The sequence below is a fragment of the Belonocnema kinseyi genome, chromosome 10, assembly GCF_010883055.1.
Source record: "Belonocnema kinseyi isolate 2016_QV_RU_SX_M_011 chromosome 10, B_treatae_v1, whole genome shotgun sequence".
In the NCBI taxonomy this organism is placed as follows: domain Eukaryota; kingdom Metazoa; phylum Arthropoda; class Insecta; order Hymenoptera; family Cynipidae; genus Belonocnema; species Belonocnema kinseyi.
The window spans coordinates 116,125,224-116,148,532 of NC_046666.1; the positions used below are offsets into that span (position 1 = coordinate 116,125,224).

General features: G+C 38.2%; 1 protein-coding gene across 1 annotated transcript in view; it reads right to left on the minus strand.

Moving 5' to 3' along the window:
- The window catches only part of LOC117181327 (GTP-binding protein 1), a 122,290-nt gene that overhangs the window by 16,107 nt on the left and 82,874 nt on the right, over positions 1–23,309 (minus strand). The window contains exons 7-8 of the mRNA XM_033373887.1: positions 17,460–17,604; positions 6,885–7,203 (exon numbers count right to left, since the gene is read on the minus strand). Of these exons, the coding sequence (XP_033229778.1) occupies positions 6,885–7,203; positions 17,460–17,604 (464 nt within the window). The remainder of the gene's footprint in view (positions 1–6,884; positions 7,204–17,459; positions 17,605–23,309) is intronic.

The window sequence follows — 23,309 nt, forward strand, 5'->3', positions numbered from 1 at the left end:
TATTCATGATACTCGGAGTCGCACTGTTGGTTTGTGTTCTAAGGATACAAATGATTCACAAAAGACAATCAAAAGATCTATCTAATATATAAACGAATCGAAAAGATGTTGAATTGAAAAATAGGACTTGCAATTATTTTCTCTTTTAAAATAAAGGGAAGTTGCGAATTGTTTTAAAAGTTCTTGCATTTATAAAAGCCTGACGAATTTCCTTTTCACATGCACAATGAACAGAGAAATTCGTATATTCTTACAATTATGCAAATTCCTACACGTGGGCACCTGAACAGAAGTTCATCACTCCAGTCCTCAAAAGTCATACCATATTCTCTCCACCAATTAGTGATTCCTGACACATCAAAAAATCCCACGACACCTACTAACAGAGCACGTGTGCCGGGATTTGCGCAAAATTAATCTAGGCAGTCTAATGAGCTTCTTCTTCGGATTAAGAAGTCTCCGGATCTAGGAACCCACTAATCGGAAAAATCAACGCCCGTCTCGAGAAATACGTTCCTTACCTCGCGCAGGATCCCAAGGGTTGTCTCGGTTCTTCTGCGAATTCTTGAGGGTAAGTCGATGATAACCATCGTTCTGGAAGAACATGGAATTGCAACTCGGTTAACAAAACTAATAGAGTGTGCCCCCTTGTTGTGTAAATTGAATAAACCTATTTGGCCATCCCAAAATTCGGAAATCTGTTTTTGGTTATTTTCAGGTCCTTCCACAAAAACGGCTGTAGTATTGATAATCTCCTTCAGAGATTTCTCTTCCACGGATTTTCCAGACCAAAACAAAACCGAGGAGCGCCAAGTCAGGCTCGAATTTCAAAACAAGTAGGAATTAGTGCTTTATAAATTCATTCCGGTTCAAATCCATCTAACGTCATTTCGCGTGATACCAGTATCAATTCGCGACGAGTGGGAGTGAAAATTATCACTCGTACGGTAACATATGTGTATGTGCAAGCGTGATCATGATTTTTTTAAGGGCACGAGTTATCAATCAGTGCCAACACAAAATTATAATAGTACCGCCCAATAGGGAGGATTTGGATTACCTACGAGTCTCCACATCTTTTCTGCTGGTAGAATAAGCCTAACAAGAATTTGTTGAACTGAACGTGTATCGTTCCAATTTACCTTTTTTACATATATCTCTATCAACCTGTTTATATTGTTACGTATCACTATTATCGATTGTGATCAATATTCCGCCCGAGCGACCAAACAGTCCACTAGAGTGAGGCCCTAGTAGTTTATTTTTTATGTAGGATCGTTTCTTCCACTCTTCCTTGAAGTCCACCATTATAAGTGTTAATTCAATTCAAAATGCTTCTCATTTCTTCTTCAGGTTAACATCACATTCATTTGACGAATTAAGCTACCTTAGGAATAAGAAATGGGTGAATGGCTCATTCACAAACTACACGAGCGAGAAAGAGAGAGAGAGATAAATCATTTAAAGGAATTACCGCTGATCTGATTCTGGTGTTAAGCTGGCACTCCGCACGTTACTACACTCGTTAAGTGTCCTTAACGAGCACTCACTTTTGAATTTCTTGTCCCTTCTGCACACATCTTTATTTCGCTTCACTTTACTTTAGTCAAACGCGGAAATCTTGTAAAGAACAGTCAAGATTTGCTTTGTATCAGCAATTAATTTTTGAGATGATTAATCGCCTGATGAGGCAAGTTCACGTTTATATTTTACTTAACGTCCCCGAACTTTTGTTACTGATTCTAGAGAGGCCCGGTGCCTACCCGGACGACACTTGTCGAATGCAGTTGCGAAAAACGTCGACGGAGTCAGTTCGAAAATTACTTGATGTGATTTTTCCGATTACTGGGACGTACCTCTTGATAAGGTGAGAACTGGAAGACGACAACTGGCGAGACAAGGCTGTAATTAACCTCGTCACTTAATTGAACATATAATTTGAAAGATTTTATTGCTGATACTGCATTTTGACTTTGCCTAGCGAGTGTAAGAACGATGACAGGACGTGGTTTACATGACTACAAGAATAAATTCCGACTATAATGTAATTTCGATATCCTGGCTATTAACCGTATCAAACAGATTTATCACTATTTTTAATCACTTATAATGAAAATAGGGATTTTTGATCAATTATTATTTAAGGTAGTACCTATACATAGTTCAATTACTAAGGTTATGAACCCTAAAATACTACTTTTGGGTCTCCGAGACCCGAGCGAATTTTTGAAGTTTCAATTCTGATAGGAAGCCGTGCGTTTCCGGGAGAAATGGGTGGGGGTACATTTAGTTCAGAGTGCCAGACCCCGACTCATGTTAATTTTTAATATATTTTCGAATGTATAACTTAACATAGTACCAGCAATTTTAGTGAATATTTACTTTAAGTATATGATAATATTTTTTGTTAATTCAATTTTTCACAAATCTTTCTTTTGTTTATTGTTTATATTTTTGTTAAAATTTACAAACAATTCTTTAGTGCACAGGAATTAATTATAATGGCAATCATGTAATGATATTGCCTAATAATAATTATTCTTTAATCGCGAAAAGAAGAACAAAATTTCTAATAATTCTTGGCACGTAACAATTTTCCTATAATATTTTCTCGTTAAGGTAAGCATAGGCAGTTCAGAACGTTCAAAACTTTTCTCAAAAACTTTTTTTTGAAAGAAAAACTTTTCTTCAAAAACAGTTCAAAACTTTTACTCGGGTGAACCCGGTTATACATCGCAGCCACGGTCTAAGTCAAGTGATTGATGAGACTAGGATGTTATAAGTTAATTTAATACGATGGTTGAAACCTCCTGCGATGGTCTGATAGGTATACCATTACGAGCGGTCATGAGCGTTGAAAGTCATAAGAGTCACCTCTGGATACTTTCTTAGAGCTAAAAAATGTGTAGCCAACAGGCTTTTAGGTACCTGTATGTTATCTTTACTTCATGCCTTAACTCGCTATATTTGTGGATCTTGGTTGCATTGGCTGACTGCAAATTTCGATTAAGTGGACAAGCAATGTCCACGGTTTTTGCTCGCATCACGATGTCAGCTAGATTAACCCAGATGTTATAATCCGTTTGGATAGTAACATCCCAATATAAGATGTAATCATCGCTTTCTAAAACGGGCATTGGAATGTATCTATAGAAAGGCATCAATTTTTTTAAGAGTCCTAGGTTTAGGGAATAATGTGCTTGATGAATTCGTTGGTATCTCCACATAATCGGCACCGGTCAACCACGTCTTGATGTAACACGTGTTTGCGATCATTCCTTGTGCTGACAACCTTGTCCTGTATCGCAATGAAAAATCCTTCCGTCTCTGAATACAGAAGACCCTTTTTTAGTGAAATATTCTATGCCTCACAATCTACTTTATGTTGATCTAACGTTTCGGGGTGCTCGCCGTGGATAGCTTTCTGCTTCCATTGTATTTCTTATTCCTCTATGGTTTCTGCCCTGGTATTCAAGGCCCCATCTGAGGACAAATTCAAGGTCATGTAATCAAGATCCGCTTCACAGATGGTGCTGTAAAGCGCAACATTTTGTTTGCTGTTAAAATAGTCTCGCAACTGTATAACTTGAGACTCACACAGTTTTCTTATATATACAACGCCCGTACCTCATACATGCTGTGGTAGAACTACTAGTAGAACTAGTGAAGGCAGTTGTTAGGTGTGTCTTCTTTATTCATAATGTGTCCCCTAAGGGTTTACATGACTTCCATTTTTTACAATCTTTCCGCTTATGTCTATATTTTTTCAATCTTATCCTTTCTACATATACAATTATTTACAACTATTTACATAAGTTTTACATCTAGTTCCTTATCTCTATTTCCTGCGAAAACGCAATTTAAGACTTATTAGCAAACGAGTGAGCCAGCGAAAAAGCGAGAGTGCAAGCGAGAGAGAGAGAGAGAGAGAGCATGAGAACGCAAACGCATCTTAGTCTACTTAACTTTTGCCTTACTATTACTTACAATCTTTACGCTTCTGATCTAAGGGACTTCCGCTTCCTTTTTATTTCACTTTTTTATACCTCCATTGGCCTTTTTTTTCACGTGCATTCTTTCATTCTTTCTCATTCGCTCCTCTAGCACCCTCCAACTCCTTCATCCATTCTTCTCTTCATCCATCCTCCTCTAGAATCTTAACCACATTCTCTTGCCAGCTTTCTTTATCTTCCAATCCTCTCCTACATCCTTCCCATACATGGTCTCATGTTTCCTCCTTCCACTCACATATTCTACACTTTCTGTTCTCTTCTTTTTCACAGTACATCCCCTCCCTTACGTCGTTTCCCAATCTGAATCTTGCTATTCTGGCCCACCTTCTCTCTCCCCTCCTTTTCTAAACCTCATTATCTTTGCCTTTTCTACATTTACATTCAGCTTTTCCCCATCTACGTACTTCTCTAATCCTGTATTTAATCCCGCCATCCCTTCTTCATCCTCTGCCATCAACACTATGTCGTCTGCATATGCCAGTGTATATATCTTTTCCTTTCCTATCCTAACTCCGCTCCAACCTTTTCTCCTCATTTCTTCTTCCAAGTCTGATATTAATAAATTAAATAAAAGTGGACTTGAAAGACATTCTTGTCTCACACCTCTCACCAACCATAAACTATCTCCTACTAGCTCTCCTACCTTTAATCGTTAGGTTTGTCTTAACTATCATATGCTGAGTACCCTTAGATTCAAGAATACACACATGTTAATATGATTCGCCCGCAGACATAGCATCTATGTCATTTTCATACTCGCTGTCTACCTCTATGGTCCCTAATTCTCCTTTGACTAAATGCACTGTTCTGCATTTACTATATCTAGTGCGAACTCCATGTGAGTATCATTGGAAAACTGCTTTGTGACATCGATCACTTGTTGCAGTTTCTAGGCTGAGCTAGCGTACAGCTTCAGGTCATCCATGTGGAGAAGATGGGTCCCGTGATGACCACCCTCATTACCATGAATTCTGTATCCATGAGACATGCTGTTTAGCGTTTTGCTGAATGGGTTCAACGCTAAACAGAACCATAATGCACTGAAGGAGTCTCCTTGAAATATACCACTCGAAATGCGTATTGATCTAGTTATCTTCGGTGGTCCATGATCAAAATACTAGCTTTTTGCACCCCAGAGCCTCATCACATTATTTAGAAAGACAATAATTCGTGGGCATATTTTGTGAAGTTCTAAGACTTTAAGCAAATAGTCATGCGGCATGGAAGGAAATGCTTGCTTGTTCTTCTGTAATAATGTTATTCTCGTCGCAATGAGATTATATCTGATCTGCAATGATAGCTGTAAGACATTTATAAATTGTTGGAAGACAGGCTATCAGTCGAAATTCGGATGGAATTTGTGCGTCTGGGTTTTTAAGTAACATATACGTAGAACCGTGGATCATAAAGCCTGGCATTAGATCGGGGTGTTCAATGATCTTCTGAAAACATCTTGCCAACGCATGATGCACACTCGTCAGGTACTTGTACCAGAATGTGTGCACCATGACCGGACCTAGAGATTTCCAGTTACTTGCCCTGATCACTGATTACTTTCAGATCACTGAAACATATAAAGCTGTGATGTATGTCAGCTGCATTTCAGCGCAATTGCTTTCCTTTGCTTTCTTCAGTTTGAACCACGCAGTATCCAAATTGCATCTGTGCATTTTCCCCCAAATACCTGAACAGTAGTTAGCCATATCTTCCAATTAAGGGAGTTCGGTGTCTTGCTGGTTATTTTGCTTTACACTCATTTCACGATGGAACCTTGTTTCATCTGTCTGAAAGTTTCGATTTTGTTGCCTTTGTGCACAACTTTTCTTATGCCGACGCAGTCTGACAGTAAGAACATCAAGTCTCTGCCATTAGGAGTCCACAATCTCATCCAATATTGCTGGTGTTAATTTCACGATTTGCCGAGGATGGATGATTTTAGTAACATGCTTTATCAGCCTTCTCGTTCTATTTCCTTTTTTATATTGAGTTAATCGACCTAATGTGCACCTACTTTGCTGACATATATATCCAACCTGTTCTTCCATGGTGGATCTCGATCCCTTGCTGAGACAAAAACTGCATTTGCAGGCCTAGTTCTGTGGCCCAACGTTATAACGGTTGCCATAGCTGCACCTCTAACGCAGTTTGTGTTACGTTCAAATTCGTAGGTCAAACCTTGATGTTAAGCTGTTCTGTAAGTGCACGCAGATCATTTGTGAAGTTTCTTTTGGACAGGGTGTTTATTTTGTTGGTTCTGCATATCTAAACTCTAGTAAAGCATAACCAAAATTCCTTTTAAGATGCTGTAGTTTTTCTGGGATTTTGCCATCCACATCATCGTTATTAATAACCGGATGTCAATTGGAAGCTGCTGTTTTTTTTTTCAAGCTTTGCACTTTCGTATTGGAGACGCGACAATTCCTCTTGCATTGTGGTATCCCACTTGATGCTCTCCTACGGTATTTCTGTCAAGGTGGTTGGCTGCAAATAGCTGACGCTAGCCAAAGCATTCTCAGCATGCGCAGTTAATGGCCCACTGCTTACCGTTTGTCGTAGATGTTCTTGCTGACCAAGTGATCTGCTTGGCCATCTCGAAGTTCACCATAACTACCGTCCCGCATGCTATTTACCCCGGCGGGGGCTAGGGGCGCCCGACGATTCTTCTATACATCAGAGCTACGGACGAAGTCAAGTGACTGTTCAGATAAGGATGTTATAAGTTAATTTAATACGATGCTTGAAACATTCTGCGATGATGTTGTAGGTATACAAGTACGAGCAGCCGCGATCATTGGAGGTGATTATTATTTTTATTATTATAAATAATTAAATATCATATTATCATATATTATGTAATTGAAAGAAATTTACCCATTGCTTGATAACGTGAACTAATCGTCGTGGGATGATGTAATACTAGAATTTCGCCTTCAAATTCCCAATAAGCTTGCGGATTCAATACGGGCGAAACTAACACCATGCCTTTACGAATTTGTGACCTTTTAATTTTCTTCAGTGAAAAACTTGCAGTTTGTCCACCACGTACTTCTCGGACTGCCATTCTTTTTCTGTGAATGCTCTTTATTATTATTTGAAAAAAGTGTCCTGATGGATCTGGTCCAAGCAATAATGCATCATTTAATCGAATTACACCTTTTAATGTTGTTCCAGATACAACAGTTCCAACTCCCTGAAATTAATAAAAAATTTATTTTTTCAATAAATAGAAGTGCTCATTTAAATTTAGAACTGACTGGAAAAACAAAGTCCGTCCACAAATCTCGTCATGCTGAAAATAGTAAGAATTGAACCACCCCCCCCCCTTCCGTTGGGACAGACCATGCCGATATGAAGATCCCACCGAAGGGGCATGTGACGAATGGTCGCCCTCCCTACGTTCCTATTGGATATATTTTATATATACTTTGTCGTGACAATTCCGCTCCCAGCCCCTCCAGCGTCACGAGAATTATGGATAGCGCCATGATTTTATTAAAATTTATATTAAAAGACTTAAATTAGAATTTATATTAGTGTATATAAATTATATTATATAAGAATTACATTCATGTAACAATAAAAAAGTACTGAGAACTTGATTTTCAATCAAAACGAACTAGAAACTGGCTTAAACTTGTATTGAAGATTTGACGGGCTTTCAGCAAGAAGGTCTGGAATTAGCGACGAGTAGAACTGAACGAAGAAGATGAACTGCAAACTGAAGAACGGCGAGTTTAGGCAGCAGAGTCCCGCACTGAAGACTGGCCTAAAGGTACAAATTATCTAGTTTTATACTCGGTTGAGTGTATTGGGTATTCAGCTTTGCCAGAGTAATATGGTTCATCAGCCATAAGATTAGTGAATTACATATAAAAAATGTTTGTAATATTTAAAAAGATGTAGTACTTCACATTTCCGTCGATTGAATTTTGATTTGAAACGCAACAGAATTGTGAGGATTAAAATGAGCTCTACTGAAAAAAAGTAAAAATTTAGTTACGTTGTTTTTAAACAGGCTCAGTAAAGTTACAAAATTTAGAATCTGCTCGCTATAGATGCGTTGTTTTTAAAAAGGTCTGATACATTTAGGGGATTTAGAATTGACCCGCGTGAGATAGGTGTTTTTTATTAGGACCCATCGCGCTGCTTGAAAAAACTGCAGACGAAGATGAGGAAGTGAGATTAACACCAAATGTGGAAAGCAGAGACTTTCGGAGAGAAGATAGCGATTTCAGGATCAGGAGGAACATTGAGATGCAGGTTTCTCCAAATCCCTCAAAACCGTTCACGGAAAGGGTACGAAAGTTCGACCAAGAACTACGGATCTACAATCACACACTAAACAATTTAAAGCTGCTGAAAATCAAGCAGCATATTGTTGATAAAATACGGTTCTTATTTGACGCAAGGAGAATATAAAAGGAGAAATGGATCACGAAGAATCAACAGTTTCACGGTGACCCACTGAGTCTCTTCAACGATTTCTCTGTTTCTGTCAAATGTCCACCAAAGCCTAACAAGGTAGAGAATTTAACATCGGGAGTGAGTAAAGTGCATTACTCCTTAGCCGACTGTGACCACATTTTATGTCAAGAATTTCCCAGCGACAGGTGTGGAACTTGTCATGCACAAGCTGAGTACCAAGAACACTTACTATCTGAGTGTCCCACCCACTCGGGAAGGTCATATCTCTGCGAATATACTGCAGCCCTAAGACTGCTTTATTACCTTCTTTTTCGCTCTTACGGTGTTGGCCGCGACTCTGCTCTGCCGAACGCTTCGAGGATGATAAAGTCGATTGTCCAGAACTAGAAGTGGCAAATTTTCTGGAACTACTTTTTTCGGACAGCAGTCTCCGTTACTCACTCAAGGACTAATTTCTACGCCAAGATTTTGAAAAACGAACTATATTCGTCATCAAATCATCGATTTCAGACGACTACAATATCACTGTTAAGGAGAGGGAAACGGAGGTGCAGTATCAAGACCTTAAGAGAGAGAGAGAGAGAGTGAGAGCTGCAACTACAGTATCCAAATTTTTCGGTTAAAGTGATTGTCCTTGTCATCGGTGCTCTCAGAAGTGCAAGACTATCACTGTCTCGAAACCAAAAGTATGTAAAGTACCAAAAGTATGCGAAGGCACTTGCAAAATGGATGCAGAGAACTGTCACCCTCGGGACCCTCACGGTCGTAAGATGAGGCCAGAGGTGTGATTTACCGCGGTTACACTATATATGCGAATGGTCGAGAACCATAAAGGGAAAACCCTTATTCCAAAAATTTTTCAGGAGAACTGACAAACTGTATCATTTATTATTTCCTGGTAATTTGTTGCAAGCGTGAACATTACTGAAAGAAAATAATATAATCTACAAACTAGCATGGTATCAGATCAATATTTGTATTATTTCTACAACTGTGGGCTCTAAAAATTTCCCGGGGGTTATGCGAAAAGGTATTCATCAAACAAAGGCTTGCTTTTAAGCCACGCCTACATTCGCGCTAAATTTAACATACGATTGACACGTTTTCTTATTTTTCTAAGCGAAAAACTGACTTGGTGTAATGATTTTTTTATTACTTCGAACACTCTCTGTAATAATAACCTTAGTGCCATTCGTGCATATTTTCAGTAATTAATTATGTACTTACGAAAAAAACGAGAAATCGTCGCGCACGTTACATGTTGACAAACAGTTGGTCCTTGTATGTACTTTTTAATGTCAAGTAAGCACAAAAAAGTGTTCGTATTATCTGTATCTACCGTTAGAATCGACAAGTGGCAGCGCAGCCTAGTATTCTTTTCTTAAAACATCGCGGTAGACCTTCAAAAAAATCATGAATCTTCATAAGACTCTACATTAGCTCAGCCCCTTATGTTCACCGAGTACGTCTTGGGATAGCCTCTTCATGAACTTTGTTATTTCATTAAAAATAGTTAAATTCAATTTTTCACTTTCTGAATAAAGCATTACACTTGGGACGGATTGTGTGATACTGTATCATCCCCGCATGTGTTTTAGGATTTCGCTGACACGCAGGGATGCTTTTCAGACTATTAACCAGTGGCAGCTTGATACCTCCAAGAGCAACGAGCGTCAAGATGACTAGATTATTATATTCTCTTTCTTTTTATTCTTCTTAGCTCTGATGTTTTTGTCGGCTGGTGCCAAAAATTCGATAACCAAGATAGTTCGATTCTCACAGTCAAGGAGAACTATGTCAAGCCTCCATCGCGCGAAAAAACAATTGTCGAGAATATGATGTTTCAATATATGCGGAACTTTACATTTTCGACAATCGACTCTCTTTCCCTAGTAGCGTTTGGCGAATTTTTTGTTAGGGCTAATGCCATAAGAGTGACAAAGGTGGTAACCAAGCCTTCTTAGTGCCGCATTGTGCATTTGGATTTACGTCGCATGGTGGGCTGAATTATAAATTTACTATTTAAAAGCACCTACAGCCTACAAATCTTTACCAATTTTTCAATTATTTTCGGAAGTGATTAGTCATAGTTGCATAGAGCGACTATGGATTAGATTTTTAAAATTTTTATAATTTTCTATTTTTATATAAATAAACAAAAAACGAAAATGAGACATGTCTTAATTATTATTTTTTCTTTCAAAAAAAGAACCTAATTCATCCCTTCTTGATGAAAAAGAATGTCGAAGTACCTAAAGAATATAAATAATCAACAGGCTATCGAATCCAATTGTTATAGACAAATTATATATAAAAATGTCAACATCGTGAAAATTTTATTTGCAAAGTATATTTGCAAGTCGAAAATGCTTGCCGCTACCCGGTTGGTACGTTTTCACGTTTCACAACCCTATGTATTCTCAAATCGACACCGCAATCCACTGATTCCGATCTCACTGGAAGCCTGAAGCCACCCTGACGCCATCCGGCATCTACCAACATGTTCTCGGGGAACCCGAAGAGATTTTCCAGCACTTGCGGGCCAGCAGGTTCCATCTAATTTTGTAAGTGGAATTAATAAACCACATTTCTGTTTGAATTTTTTTACCATAATTGACTTCACCCGCTTCTCGACGCTCCAAATCCTTCCCATCCCTTAATTCTCGACATTCCTCACAAATTTGGTGCTCTCCGAAAAATCCACAATCCCTTCTACATAAATCTTCCTAAGTCGAGAAGTAATAAAATAAATGATGAATTTAAAAAAAATCATTTTTTTCTATGTATGCCATTTTAAGGATTTCGAATTTGGAGTTTGATCACGGTAAAATCCTTTTTTTGAGAATTTGGTTCTGTGCTATATTTTTTATTGATTAATAGAAAATTTGGAAAACTTCGCGTGCTCTCAAGCTCTGCCACCTCTAATAAAATTGAAATGTATCCTGAAAATGAACACCTTCCGTGTACTCCATTAAGACCGATTGCACAAGTGATGGGTTTGAAAAACAAAAAATAATATTGAAGTGGATAGGTAAAAACGGATATGAATTGTGGAAAATAACTCAAACAACCCCAAGCTTTCCCGTACTTAGTGGATACTTTCGCTACGCGGTCAGGCCATGCACATTCCCCAGTACTAAAAACAGAGACGCTCACATAAGTGAGCTAAGCCTTTAAAATAAAAGATTAATCTAAATCATAGGGAAAAATCTAATGAATCTTAGATCGGGAAGGATAAAAGAGAACGCACGGTACGAAAGAGAGAATTAGAATGGGAGGGGGGGGGGGGAGCGTAAGCCAAATCAAGCGACAGATGCAATCCCAAGAAAGAAAAGACAAACACAACCGGAATCATGAATTACCCCAAACCCACACAGGCAAGGCAGTACACAGCGCAGACAAGCGATTATATTACTGTCTCCGAATATTGAGAATACGTTAGGTAATTGGAGAAAAGAAAATATACATAGCATTACCGCTGGAAATGAGGAGTTAGAAATTAGTAAGATAAAGAAATCCAGACAAAGAGAAAATAACTCGAAGGGTTAGAAAGAGACAGAAATCGTTTAGAATGAAGTAATGTAAACAAAAAAAACTCTTGGAAGAGAAAGCAGATAGAATAGAGAAAAAGCAGAGAAAGAAAGAATAGGCCACGAAAGATTACGAATAGAGATAGAATGGCAGAAAGAAGAAAAAGAAAAAATCGATAGTAGAACTTTTGTAATTGATTCATTTCTAGAAACCAACACTGAACTTTGGAATTGTGCAGAAGAACTAAATAATTTTCAAGAAAATAGAAATGATAAAATGAAAATAAAAGAACTTTCAGACGAATAAAAAAAAATTTGAACTATAAAATTGACAGAATTTTAAATACAACGAAAAATTAAGTGAGTTAAAATAATAAAATAAGAAATAATAGTGTTCATTTTGAAGATACAGAATTAGAATTCAATGCGTAAAGACATGTGTTAGCAGGTGCAAGGAAACAAATAAAAAGCAATAGGTACAGCGGTCACGTTACCGAAACCGGTGCAAAGGCAATCAATTATGAGAGAATCAAAGCCTTAATTCCATACAGACTTGCAAAGTAGAATGGATAGAAGTAGAGAATCTAATAGAGAAAGAGAGGAGACAATAGTAAGTAATTCGCATGAAATTACAACAACTCTTTGCCCCTTTGGAATGATTCAGACTTCTTTTCAAATAATGTCGAACTGGCCGATTAAATTTAAAAATAACACGGAAAAAACTTCTACTTATTTTTTGAATAATTTTGTGATGTTTGAAACAGGTTATATAATTAACGAACCCAATTTATCGCAGATTTTAAATACGCTTAATTAAATGAAAGATATACTGAAATAGTAAAAAATAAAATAAAATGTTGCAATCTGAAAACAGACGAAGATATTCACGCATTTGGGACAGAAATTAGACAATTATTCGAAAAGTTAATACCACGTCCAAGACTACAGTGGCAACTAAGTAAATTAAGAAAATTTAAGAATATAATATGCGAAATTTGCCACAGAATAAAAGCAAAAGTAAATAATGAAATAGGTTTAATGAGAAAAAGCATAATTGAAGAACCATAGACAGTTGTAGCATCAGATATAATGAATCCGTTGCCAATGTTCAAATGAGAAATACGCTACGGCGTCAAAAACTTTCTACAGTCTGCATACCTCTTCCTCCTTATTAATTTCAATTTCAATTTTTAATTGATCTGATATTGGTTGACAGGAGTATTTTCTGCGAGGTATGCTTTTCAATTTACATTTATAAATGTTCATGACGCGTGACCCTTGTATTAGGTGAGGAACCCTTTTATTTGAAAAGAGATTTTTTCAATGCTTTTAAAGCATATTTTGCGAAGTTATGATCATATTGCTTTCTCCCGCTCGAGGGGCTAGTTTAGGCAGGGAAAACGGCTGGAGAATATCTAAACCAACAGGTCAAAGCACTGGTGCGGTGTCTAGCGCGTAACACCCATATGATCCCCCGCCTATGTGTACACGCTAGTCTCCCATGTTCTCGGTGTTCTCGGTCGCGGTTCCTACGTGTGTTCCCGTATGAGTTTTTACATTTACGGGTTTTCTCTCTCGTACTATTGCATTCTTCTTTCCTTTGATACTTTTCTAAATGTGAGTATATGGTATATTTTAATATTTTTCATTCTGATTTCTTAGTTATATTAACTATCTATTTTAACTATTTTTTCTTAAGTCTTCGCTTAAGCAATCAAAAATTTTTTCTAACATTTCTTGATTAAATTTGGCTATCTTTCCCAAACACCAACTTGCAATATCAGCCGACGTTGCGTTTTACGCCCCGTGGCGGTCTCTCTTTGCAGGCCTTATCTGTTGTCCGAGCATTTCATTCTTACAATGCAATTGCCTCTGAACTTCAATACTCTTTTTTAAATTTATTTTAATTTTTTTATTGAAGTTCAGAAATGCTCAGATTGAATATTCAAAATTATTAGCGGAGGTCTAAACGGGGTATATAACACAGCTTTTACTAGTAAACAATAACAAAAATGTATGATATTTGAAAATAAATTGTTGGCACAATAAATTTTTTTAACAATACGCCAACGACATATTTGTACTGTGACCTGTTGCGCAAGTAAACGAAATGCCTATGCGCTGAGTTTTTTTCAAACACTTATAGACCGTGTTTAGGCATTGGCTACCCGTGTTGGCGCATGATTGTCGATGTCTTCCCGCCCGTGTCACAGAGACTGGTGACCCGTGCATAAGGCAAGCGCAATCCATGTTGAAATTCGAGGGAAGCATGCCGATCCACGCCGATCGCACTCGTTCAAGCTCATCATTGCATGGCCATGTCTGACGCATTGGCTACCCATCTCTACTTCTTTCCGTGCAGTATTGAGAACAAGTTGTAGAAGCAGGTGAAAAGGATCTGAAGTGGTTCAGAAAATTCATCACACGAAAGTGCTCTCGAATATCGACTAATGAAGATTTAATACATCAGCTTCTAGCATCATCTGACCTACTAATTGCCTCTTTAAGGCAAAAATAGAGCAAGAGCAAAGCTGAAATGAATCCTGAAATTATTGAAATAATTTAAAAGTACTACTTGGAAGCTAGTTCATCCAAAACATTTCCAAGAAAGAAAAGAAAAACGATTACTTTCTGCCAATAAGTGCGTAAAATATACATTTTTTAAATATAATTAGTTTATAATATAAACAAATTATACCATATACCTTCATTTTCATCATAGATGCGAATGATTAAGTTATTTTTTAAAGATAAAAATGCCTCATTTTCGCTTTTGTTTATTTATATAAAAAATAGAAAATTATATTAATTAAAAATTCTAATCTATAGACGCTCTGATGCGACTTTTGCTGATCACATCTGAAAAAAGTTTAATCGGTAAAGAATTGTAGGCTGTAGATGATTTTAAATAGTAAATTTCCTATTCAGCCCAGTTTTCATCGTTCCTGAATGCAAGTCATCATCGAAAATATCTTAACTCAAATATGGCGACAGCATGCTAAAGCGGAAATGATACCGTCTTTGCACGCTAAAATGAAAACATTCGTACTCGACTACAATCCGGGTAATTTGAGAAAAGCTAACGTTTGCTCACAAGACATCGATTGAACCTTCACATTTCTGCGCAAGAAGCCGTGCATCCTTTTGTCGAGGAGCTATTCACGGAAACTCTTGTCGTATTTTTCCGTGACCCTGTTCTTTTGGAGTGAGTACCTGAGATGGATAATTTTTTATGCGTTTTGCTCACTCCTGATATAGAAGCTTGAAATGCCAGCTTACTTTTCTCGCTGCAAATGAAGCATGGCGCATTTTTTAAAACTTAAACTCCATTCTCATCTCCCCGTGTGTGTGGATCTTGCGATCATCCATCTAAAATACATTTGTTACCTTCTGCTTTTAATATCCTGTAGTCATTCCAGGCTATCCTCCTGATTTCCTACTACGCTTTTCTTTGAGCCGCGCTGTTCGTTCATCTCTCGCCACACAGGCCCAATTTTCCAAACAGTCATATCATTTGGGATTACTATGCAAATCTCATACAGGCCAATAACTGATATGAAATTACCATTTGTCTGTTGGAAAGTTTAAGGTTCATCCATACATTATTATGTATGCGCATCAATTTCTCTATGCGTCTTATTAGACGCATAGAGAAATTGATGCGCATGTATAAAACCAGATTTACTGTCTCATCTGAAAAACATCGTGTGAAAAGTAACAGCATCACCTTTCAGAGAGTATCTTTCATGGCGGCAACATGATTCCTCTGCCCTTTTACCTGACATTATTGCCACTATTTCCCGTTCTTTGCCAATTCCAAGGGTACTTCTGCGGCAATGCTGAACATCGGAAGAATAAGGTCATTTATGCGTTTTACATGTATGATATAAAGATTTATGCTAAAAATAAAGAGCACCTAGATCTAGCTCTAGATATTGTCAAGGAGTTCACTCGAGAGATTGTAATGAAGTTTGGGCTCTAAAAATGCGCCAAAGTTAATTTGAAACGTAGAAAACTTAATGGCATCCGCGAAGACCTTGAGCTCGTCGAAAGAAACTCTATAAGACACCTTGGCGCTAGAGCGGCCTATACAAATCTGGGAGTACCACAGAACCACACTGAGGACGTAACATCTATCAAGAATGCTCTCTGAGGTAGATACGAATATCTCATACGACAGATTTTACCCTCTGAAATGTCAGCGAGGAACAAAGTTTCTGCAATGAACATGCTTGTCGTCCCGGTAGTACCCTGTTTATTTGGCGCGGTTCTCTGGCCGAAGGAGGAACTCAGACACTCGGATATTGGGTCGCGAAAGGTTGTGCACATAAGCAGAAGTACGCACCTTATTTCGACTTTTCTTTTCCGTGACTTTACATCTCACGTCACCAAGGTGGTCACAAAATACTGAATCTCTAATAAATTTACAACAGGATTATTCTGGGTACAGCACATATAGTCACAAATGGATGAGACCCTCTTCTTAAAATAGTCGGGAAACACGAAGAAAAGGGCAAAGGAGCGTTTCTGCATAAAGCAGCAGAGGAGGCTGCTATAAGACTTGGCCATGACTTCAAAATCAGGGTCGAGAAAAAGGCATTAAACATTATCCGTCTCGAGTACTCGCTCCTAGAGGCCCGGATCATGAAAGCACAGGAGAAAAATTTTCGCAAACAGCTCCTCCACAAGAGGATGCACGGCTTCTTTCACAGAAATTCCCCATATTGAGCGAAGGCATTCCTTATGTTAGCTGCAGAGTATATCATGCACATCCCAGTCACCTACGACACATATTACCTGGTTGTTCAACCTATACAGGAAAGACGTACTCCCGAATGCACAATGCGACACTAAGAGTGCTTTATTATCATCTCTGTCACTCTTATGACATTAGCCCTGATACCGCTCTGTCAAACTCTTTAAAGGAAATAGAGTCGATTATCAACAATGAGATGTGTAACATATACTGAAACTTCATATTCTCGGCAACTGTTTCTGTCCCGTATTCGATGCCTGTCGTAGTTCTCCTTAACATAGGAAAACGAGCAATGTCGACAAGAACATCACGGTCAAGGAGAATGCAACGACAGAGAGGCATAACTACTTTCTAAGTGAGTTGCGATGGGTATGCATGGAATATTCTGTTAAGAATCCCTGAGTATCAGCGAAATGCTAAGACACTTTCGGAAAAAATGCTGAAGGCGGTCGTCCTTGTGTGACTTCGTTTCCTTAGGCTGCACGAGAGCTTTGCCGGATCATCGTATTAAGTCCCTCGCAGATTGTGACTACCTATCTCACAGTCTTGACACGTAGTTACAGCTGAAACGTTGCTGCGATTTCGCCGGAAGCGGGTGCAATTTTATAGAATGACATCCGCTTCCGGTGAAATCCGACGGTTGACTTTATGAAAAATAGTTAATTATATTTATATACATAAAATATTAATATATAACAACGAAATAAATGTTTAGAAAGTAGATTTCATACTCACTGGTACAGAATATGTATCATCTATTTGAAATTCAGCAGGTTCATCATCGTCACTAATGATCCTTGCAGACAGCAGATTTAAAAACATTTTCAGAAGATCCAAATTTTCCCCATTTACATTTGAAACTTGAAATATGGGACACAGTCTGTTAAATAATTACACAAATTAGGATACGTAAATAAAAAATTCTAAATACAAGTTTCAAACTCTATTATAAACACGTGTACAGGCGGGTAGGGTATGACGAAATATAACAGTAGGTGTCCCCTTATCACTCACTCAAGACCACACCCTCTAAAAACGATGGATCTGACCTTGACAAAACTGAAATTCTGTAGACCTTAAAAACAAAAATTTTTTCGTAAAAAACTACGAATTTTTCCGACGTTTCGTGAACACTGCAGTTCACTTCCTCAGCGCTGACATGAAACTGAGGTATCTGGTTATGTTGTTACATATACTCTCTACGATACCTGTGATTGGCCAGAGCTCCCCACAGTGGTGACTGCTCGAACCTGACTGGCCCATAAAGTCTTTTTATTTTAATTCGGAAGGACGGAAATCCAAATCGGTTTAGCATTATATCCATTGTCCCTATGTGTTTTATTAGGGTAACTGAATATTTAAAACAGCTTCTCTATTCTTTCTTGGAAAGATAGCGTGTGTTTTTGCGATTACTGTTGTTTTGTCAATAAGTACACAGGAGAGGTTGGTATAGACTTTGAATAAACAAGTGTACCAAATCATTTCAACCCCTTATATGCCGTCGAACCATATGACTGTGATTCACAAATCTGGGAACGTATCCAATGACTTCACGGTATGAAAACTTCCGTGAAGGGGGAGTTGACAGCTCACTGCAACCCCTCGAATTTCAAAATAGAACCGTACCACGATTTCCTACACTTTCTCGCTCGCGGTTTGAGAACCCACCGTTAGCGGTTGATAGTAAGACTGAGACCAAGCAAAATAGGGGATGGTAAAATATTTAATTTTCATCGTCTTCACAAAACGCTGTGATTGAATTAATTTCAGGTAGAGTAGTGCCGAATACTACTGATTGTCACTCGACTGATCGACGATGAAGTCAATCAGTCCAAGAAAGTATTCTACCAGGGATTCCGTCTAGAGAAGGGAAATCTTCAGGGCTACGCCTTTTGCTATAGCTCCACAGATGTTTAATCCTCCTGTTCAGTAGGTCTTTGAGATATCTTACGCTTCATTAAAACAGTATTCTTCGCTTTTTACGCACCCTAATCATTCACGAAAGGGTAGGCCTCCTTTAACTTAATATTCCTATACTAGATGACACCATAGAATGGTTCAAACCATTCATAAATAAGAAATAATCTTCAGTGAGGATGATGAGACAATTGTCGATAATTTGTTAACTAGGGTCGAGGAGGGGCGATCGGCCTCAGGACTGACATACAAGGAATTATTGATACGGATCCCCTTTATTCTGAACGAATTAGCCCTACAATAGGTTTATTATAATTGTTATGCTTGGCCTACCTGGTAACATGTCAAAACTTCGTTGCTTATGAAGCATAGAAATATCAATCATGAATAGCGTCTTGAAGAACAAGTCGCCACTTGATATCAAGGTCCTGATGAAACGACTCCTGATTTCTTAACATGCTTACAGGTACTCTTCCTCAAGTTTTAGCGTGTCGTTATGATTATTTAACACTGCTTGCCATGGTAGTGGAGCGAATGACGAATTTAGATAGAGGGGAGCGGCTGCAACCAAGCCTAGAATATTCATTTTTACCTGAATTGGCATATGCTAAAAATACTAGGCTTTCTCGCGTACCTGGTAAAAAATATCAATGGCACCACTTAAAGAATTGCCAACTTTTCCTTAGAACTTTGGTTTAAGCATCGGTGTAGTTTGTGAATTCTTTATAAATCTAGACCTCCTTATATGATCAACCTAATTCCGGAAATGATAATCAGCATAAAAATAATAATAAATTCAGTTTTAATAGAAAAAGGGTCCAACGGAAGGCTGCACACCCTGCTTTCATTCTGGTGGCGGTGATCAGGGTTGCAAAAAGTGTCAAACTAGATGCGCCAAATCTGGCTATATTTGCAGAAACCATGGCTAACTGAGACAGACATGCGACTTTGTCAATTTTTAGGGTCGAAAATGATGGAGGGCTTTCTCAGTGTAGAGGCAACTCCTTTTATTCTAAGACAGATCTTCATTTCTGCTATTAGTGATAACATACCTGACTCAGCCCTTTCAAATTCGACCAACATTGACTTATAAATTACTTTCTGACACTCAAGAACCACTCACTAAATTCATTTCAAAGTCGTAACTGGGCTAGCTTAGATTTGCGAGCTAGGCATGAACTTTGCTGAAAATTTCGGGTTTGTTCTAGACTTGCGAGACAGGCAGATATGGTTGGCTAACAAGCCAATCATTAAATGTGCGTTTGGTTTCGCGAAGGAAAATGACATTTGCATTTGTAAAGCCAATTCGTTGTTAGATGAAGTGGAGAAAGCTAGGTTAGACCAGTTTCTGAAAGGTAAGTTTGTCGAGCACATGATCGAAACGCAAGGGAATTCTCATTGAACCCATAAAGAGTGAGTGGTGCAACCCAGTGGTAATAGCACGTAAGCTGGACTGTGATTACCGTCTGTGCATTTATTTTCGACAATTAAATGAGGTATAAAAAAATGTGTATCCAATTCCGTGTATGGCTTAGATCTTAGACCGCTTAAACCCAGCTCAATACATAAAACCTCAGACCTGAACAAGGCCTACCACGAGATCCCTCTACGTGAACATAATAAGCAAATTGCGGCTTTCACTATCCCATGTATAGGGCTGTACCAATTCAAAGGCATTTTGTTTGATTCATCAACATTTCAATGGTTGATGGACGAAGTCATCACACAGGAGATGGGACCACGTTTATTTGCGTATCTCAATGACGTGATTGTCGTATCGGAAATTTTTGAAGAGCACTTTTATTAGTTGGAAAAGACTATCGTACACTTTAATAATTCAGGGATAACATTCGGCCCCATACTTGATTATACTCAACCCAGAAATGCTGACCAAGTTAAACTTCTCTTAGGGGCATTGTTAATAATAAAGTAGTAAACGAAATTAAACGCATTTACAAGCTGACTCAAAATCAAAGATTCAGGGTCGAAAGAGTAGTATGAGGATGATAAAGAGGAAGCTCTGGAAAATCCTGAGCCAAATTTTAATTGAGAACTGCGAAACAAATATCGACACTTAGACTCAGAAGTGGTCAAATAAAACAATAAAAAATGCTTATAATAATTTGATTCAGAATAAGTCATTTGGTTGGAAGAATGACGACCATCAGTTTATGGATCGGTAAAAAATTAATGCTTAATTGAATTTAAAAAAAAGTTCACCATTAAAATTTTTTGTCCGTTTCATTCTTGGATGCACCTGTGAATAACAGTGAAATCAAACAGGAGTCTGCCAATTATCCAACTGCGGGAATTTTCTTTTTTTCAATTTGATTCGTTTGAAATTTGATGATCGTTAGTTGACACCATCTAGTCGCCTGTCGGAATTTGGCGGTTAGGCAAAGGAAAAATGATCAATATACTTGCCAGACCACGGGGTTCAAAGAAGAATTAATAGCAATCCATTTTTTAACTCATTGCCTCGTACTTGCTTATTTTTTATGTAATGCTCGAGATTAAAGGGTAGTAGCAAAAATCCTACAAACATCGCCGGGTAATTGCGAAGGAGACTGCTACTTCATATGGTCTGCCTCATAGGGCCTGCTTAATCTCAATGAAGGAAATAGAAGCAGTTCTTTGGCACATATTATTAGATGTGATTCCCTTTCATTCAAGAAAGCCAGAAAACCAGGATCACGATTCTGAGGTGCCATGCTCATTCGTTGTACTGAACTGCTGAGAAGCACATCGCTTAACTCCGCAAAAGAAATTAAAAACGACGTACAATATTAAAGCTTAAATGAGAGCACCTACAAAGAGAAGGCGACGACTGCTAATTAAGCAATCTACACTCCTTTCTCTCCGTATGAAAGTAGTAGTGCTATTTGGAAATAAATATGCGTGTCGAAATATTAGGCACGCCCCACGAAGTTTCCTAATTGGCACTCAATCATTTCTTTTTTTATTTTCGCGATAGATTTAGTATCTTTAATATGAAAAATAATTCGACCGAGATAGGTAAAAGGAGGCAGATGTCAACTCGTTCATGCAGGAATAAAGCTTTGAACAAATGATCAGTTCCGTAATTTAATCTCGCATTAAATTATTTAATTAAAATTAAGTTACTGCATTGCTCATTACTGGAAGCTAGTGTCATTTTAAGCAGGCAGTTGTTCCATTGTGTGTTTTGAGGACACGAAGCGACCCAAGGATGAGAGCTTTCTGCATCCATCTCGAAAGTGCCTTGGCATATTTTTGGCATGCGGGTATGGCTTTAAGGTTACGAAACAGTGCTAGTTTCGCGCCTCAGAGAGCACCGATCACGAGGATAATTACTGCAATCTAATATTTTGTACACAGTCTTAGCAAGATTCCTCCTCCTTGACAGCATTCTTAGAGCCACGTTATGCCTGTCTTTTCCGCTCTGCACCTATCGCTAGGAACTTATTTACATAAAATGCGGTCACGATATACTAAGATGGAAATGACACTGTACTGGCGTGCGAAAATGAAACTCTCTGTTCCTGAATTAAGCGCTGATAGTCTGAGAAAAGCAAAAGTTTGCTCCATCGAAAGGTTTGTTTTTCTACATTTCTGTGAAAATTTCTGTCCATTTTCTTGCCCAGTAGTCCAACAGACGGATGATAAGTCTATGAGAGGTAGAATCGAAAGCTTCCCGGTAGTCAATGCAGGCCATTGACAGGACGGGCCTATACCACCAGAAATTCTTGATACGATCTGGTCATGGAGCCAAAAATTTCTTCATACCCCTAAGTGCCTTTTTCATCTCTTCGGCAGTGATTGATTGAAAATCCTCCTAAAATGCTATAAGGTTGTTAAAAGAAAAAACTTTTAGATTTAACTTTTCACCCTCACATATATGAAATTATATTAAAAGCAAGTTTCGAAGAATGTATGGGACCTACTACTGGCCCAAATGTTTTGATTTTTAAGCGTTTTAAAGCTGACTCGGGTAATATTGATAAAACTAATTTGAATACGTCTCGGATGATCCTTTAATACCACAAACAATAAAAGATAGAAAAGAAAATCTTCTCTACTTTCCCGCGGAGAGATTGAAGCTGGAGGTAAGAGTTGTAAATACTTCTGATTGCGGTATTAAAGTATTAATTGTATTCTTTCAAACTATGTAATATTGACCGAAAACTTTTTAATTCATTTTACACTGAATGTTTACATTTTTAACAGAAAAAGCAACTCTTCAGGGTTGTTACCGTGAGCCATTGGAATTAGCGATATTTTTTTTGGAGGGCAATGTCCTAAAGAAACTGCACTCAAAAGACCAGGAGCAGTGCATCATGCCAGATGGATAAGCCAAGTAGAGGCTACAAGGAAGTTTAGGGAGAGATTAGCACGGGAGGAAAGCACCGAAGAAATTAAGGTAGCAGGGCGTGGTAGCGCTGAAGTGACAGTAGCTATGCAGTATGCAGGTTACGTTTTTGATGGATTCAGACGAGGCAGAATTCTGCAAGCAGAAAGGTGACAAGGAAATGGATCAATATAGGAAAACGGTAGAGAGGAAGAGATTGAGTGCGAATAGTTCTAGCTCAATCGATGAGCTTATAAATAGGAAAAGGAATAGGGCAGAAAGAGGAAGGAGCGAGGAAAAGAAAGAAATGGGATCCACCCTGAAAACACCGAAAATGATCA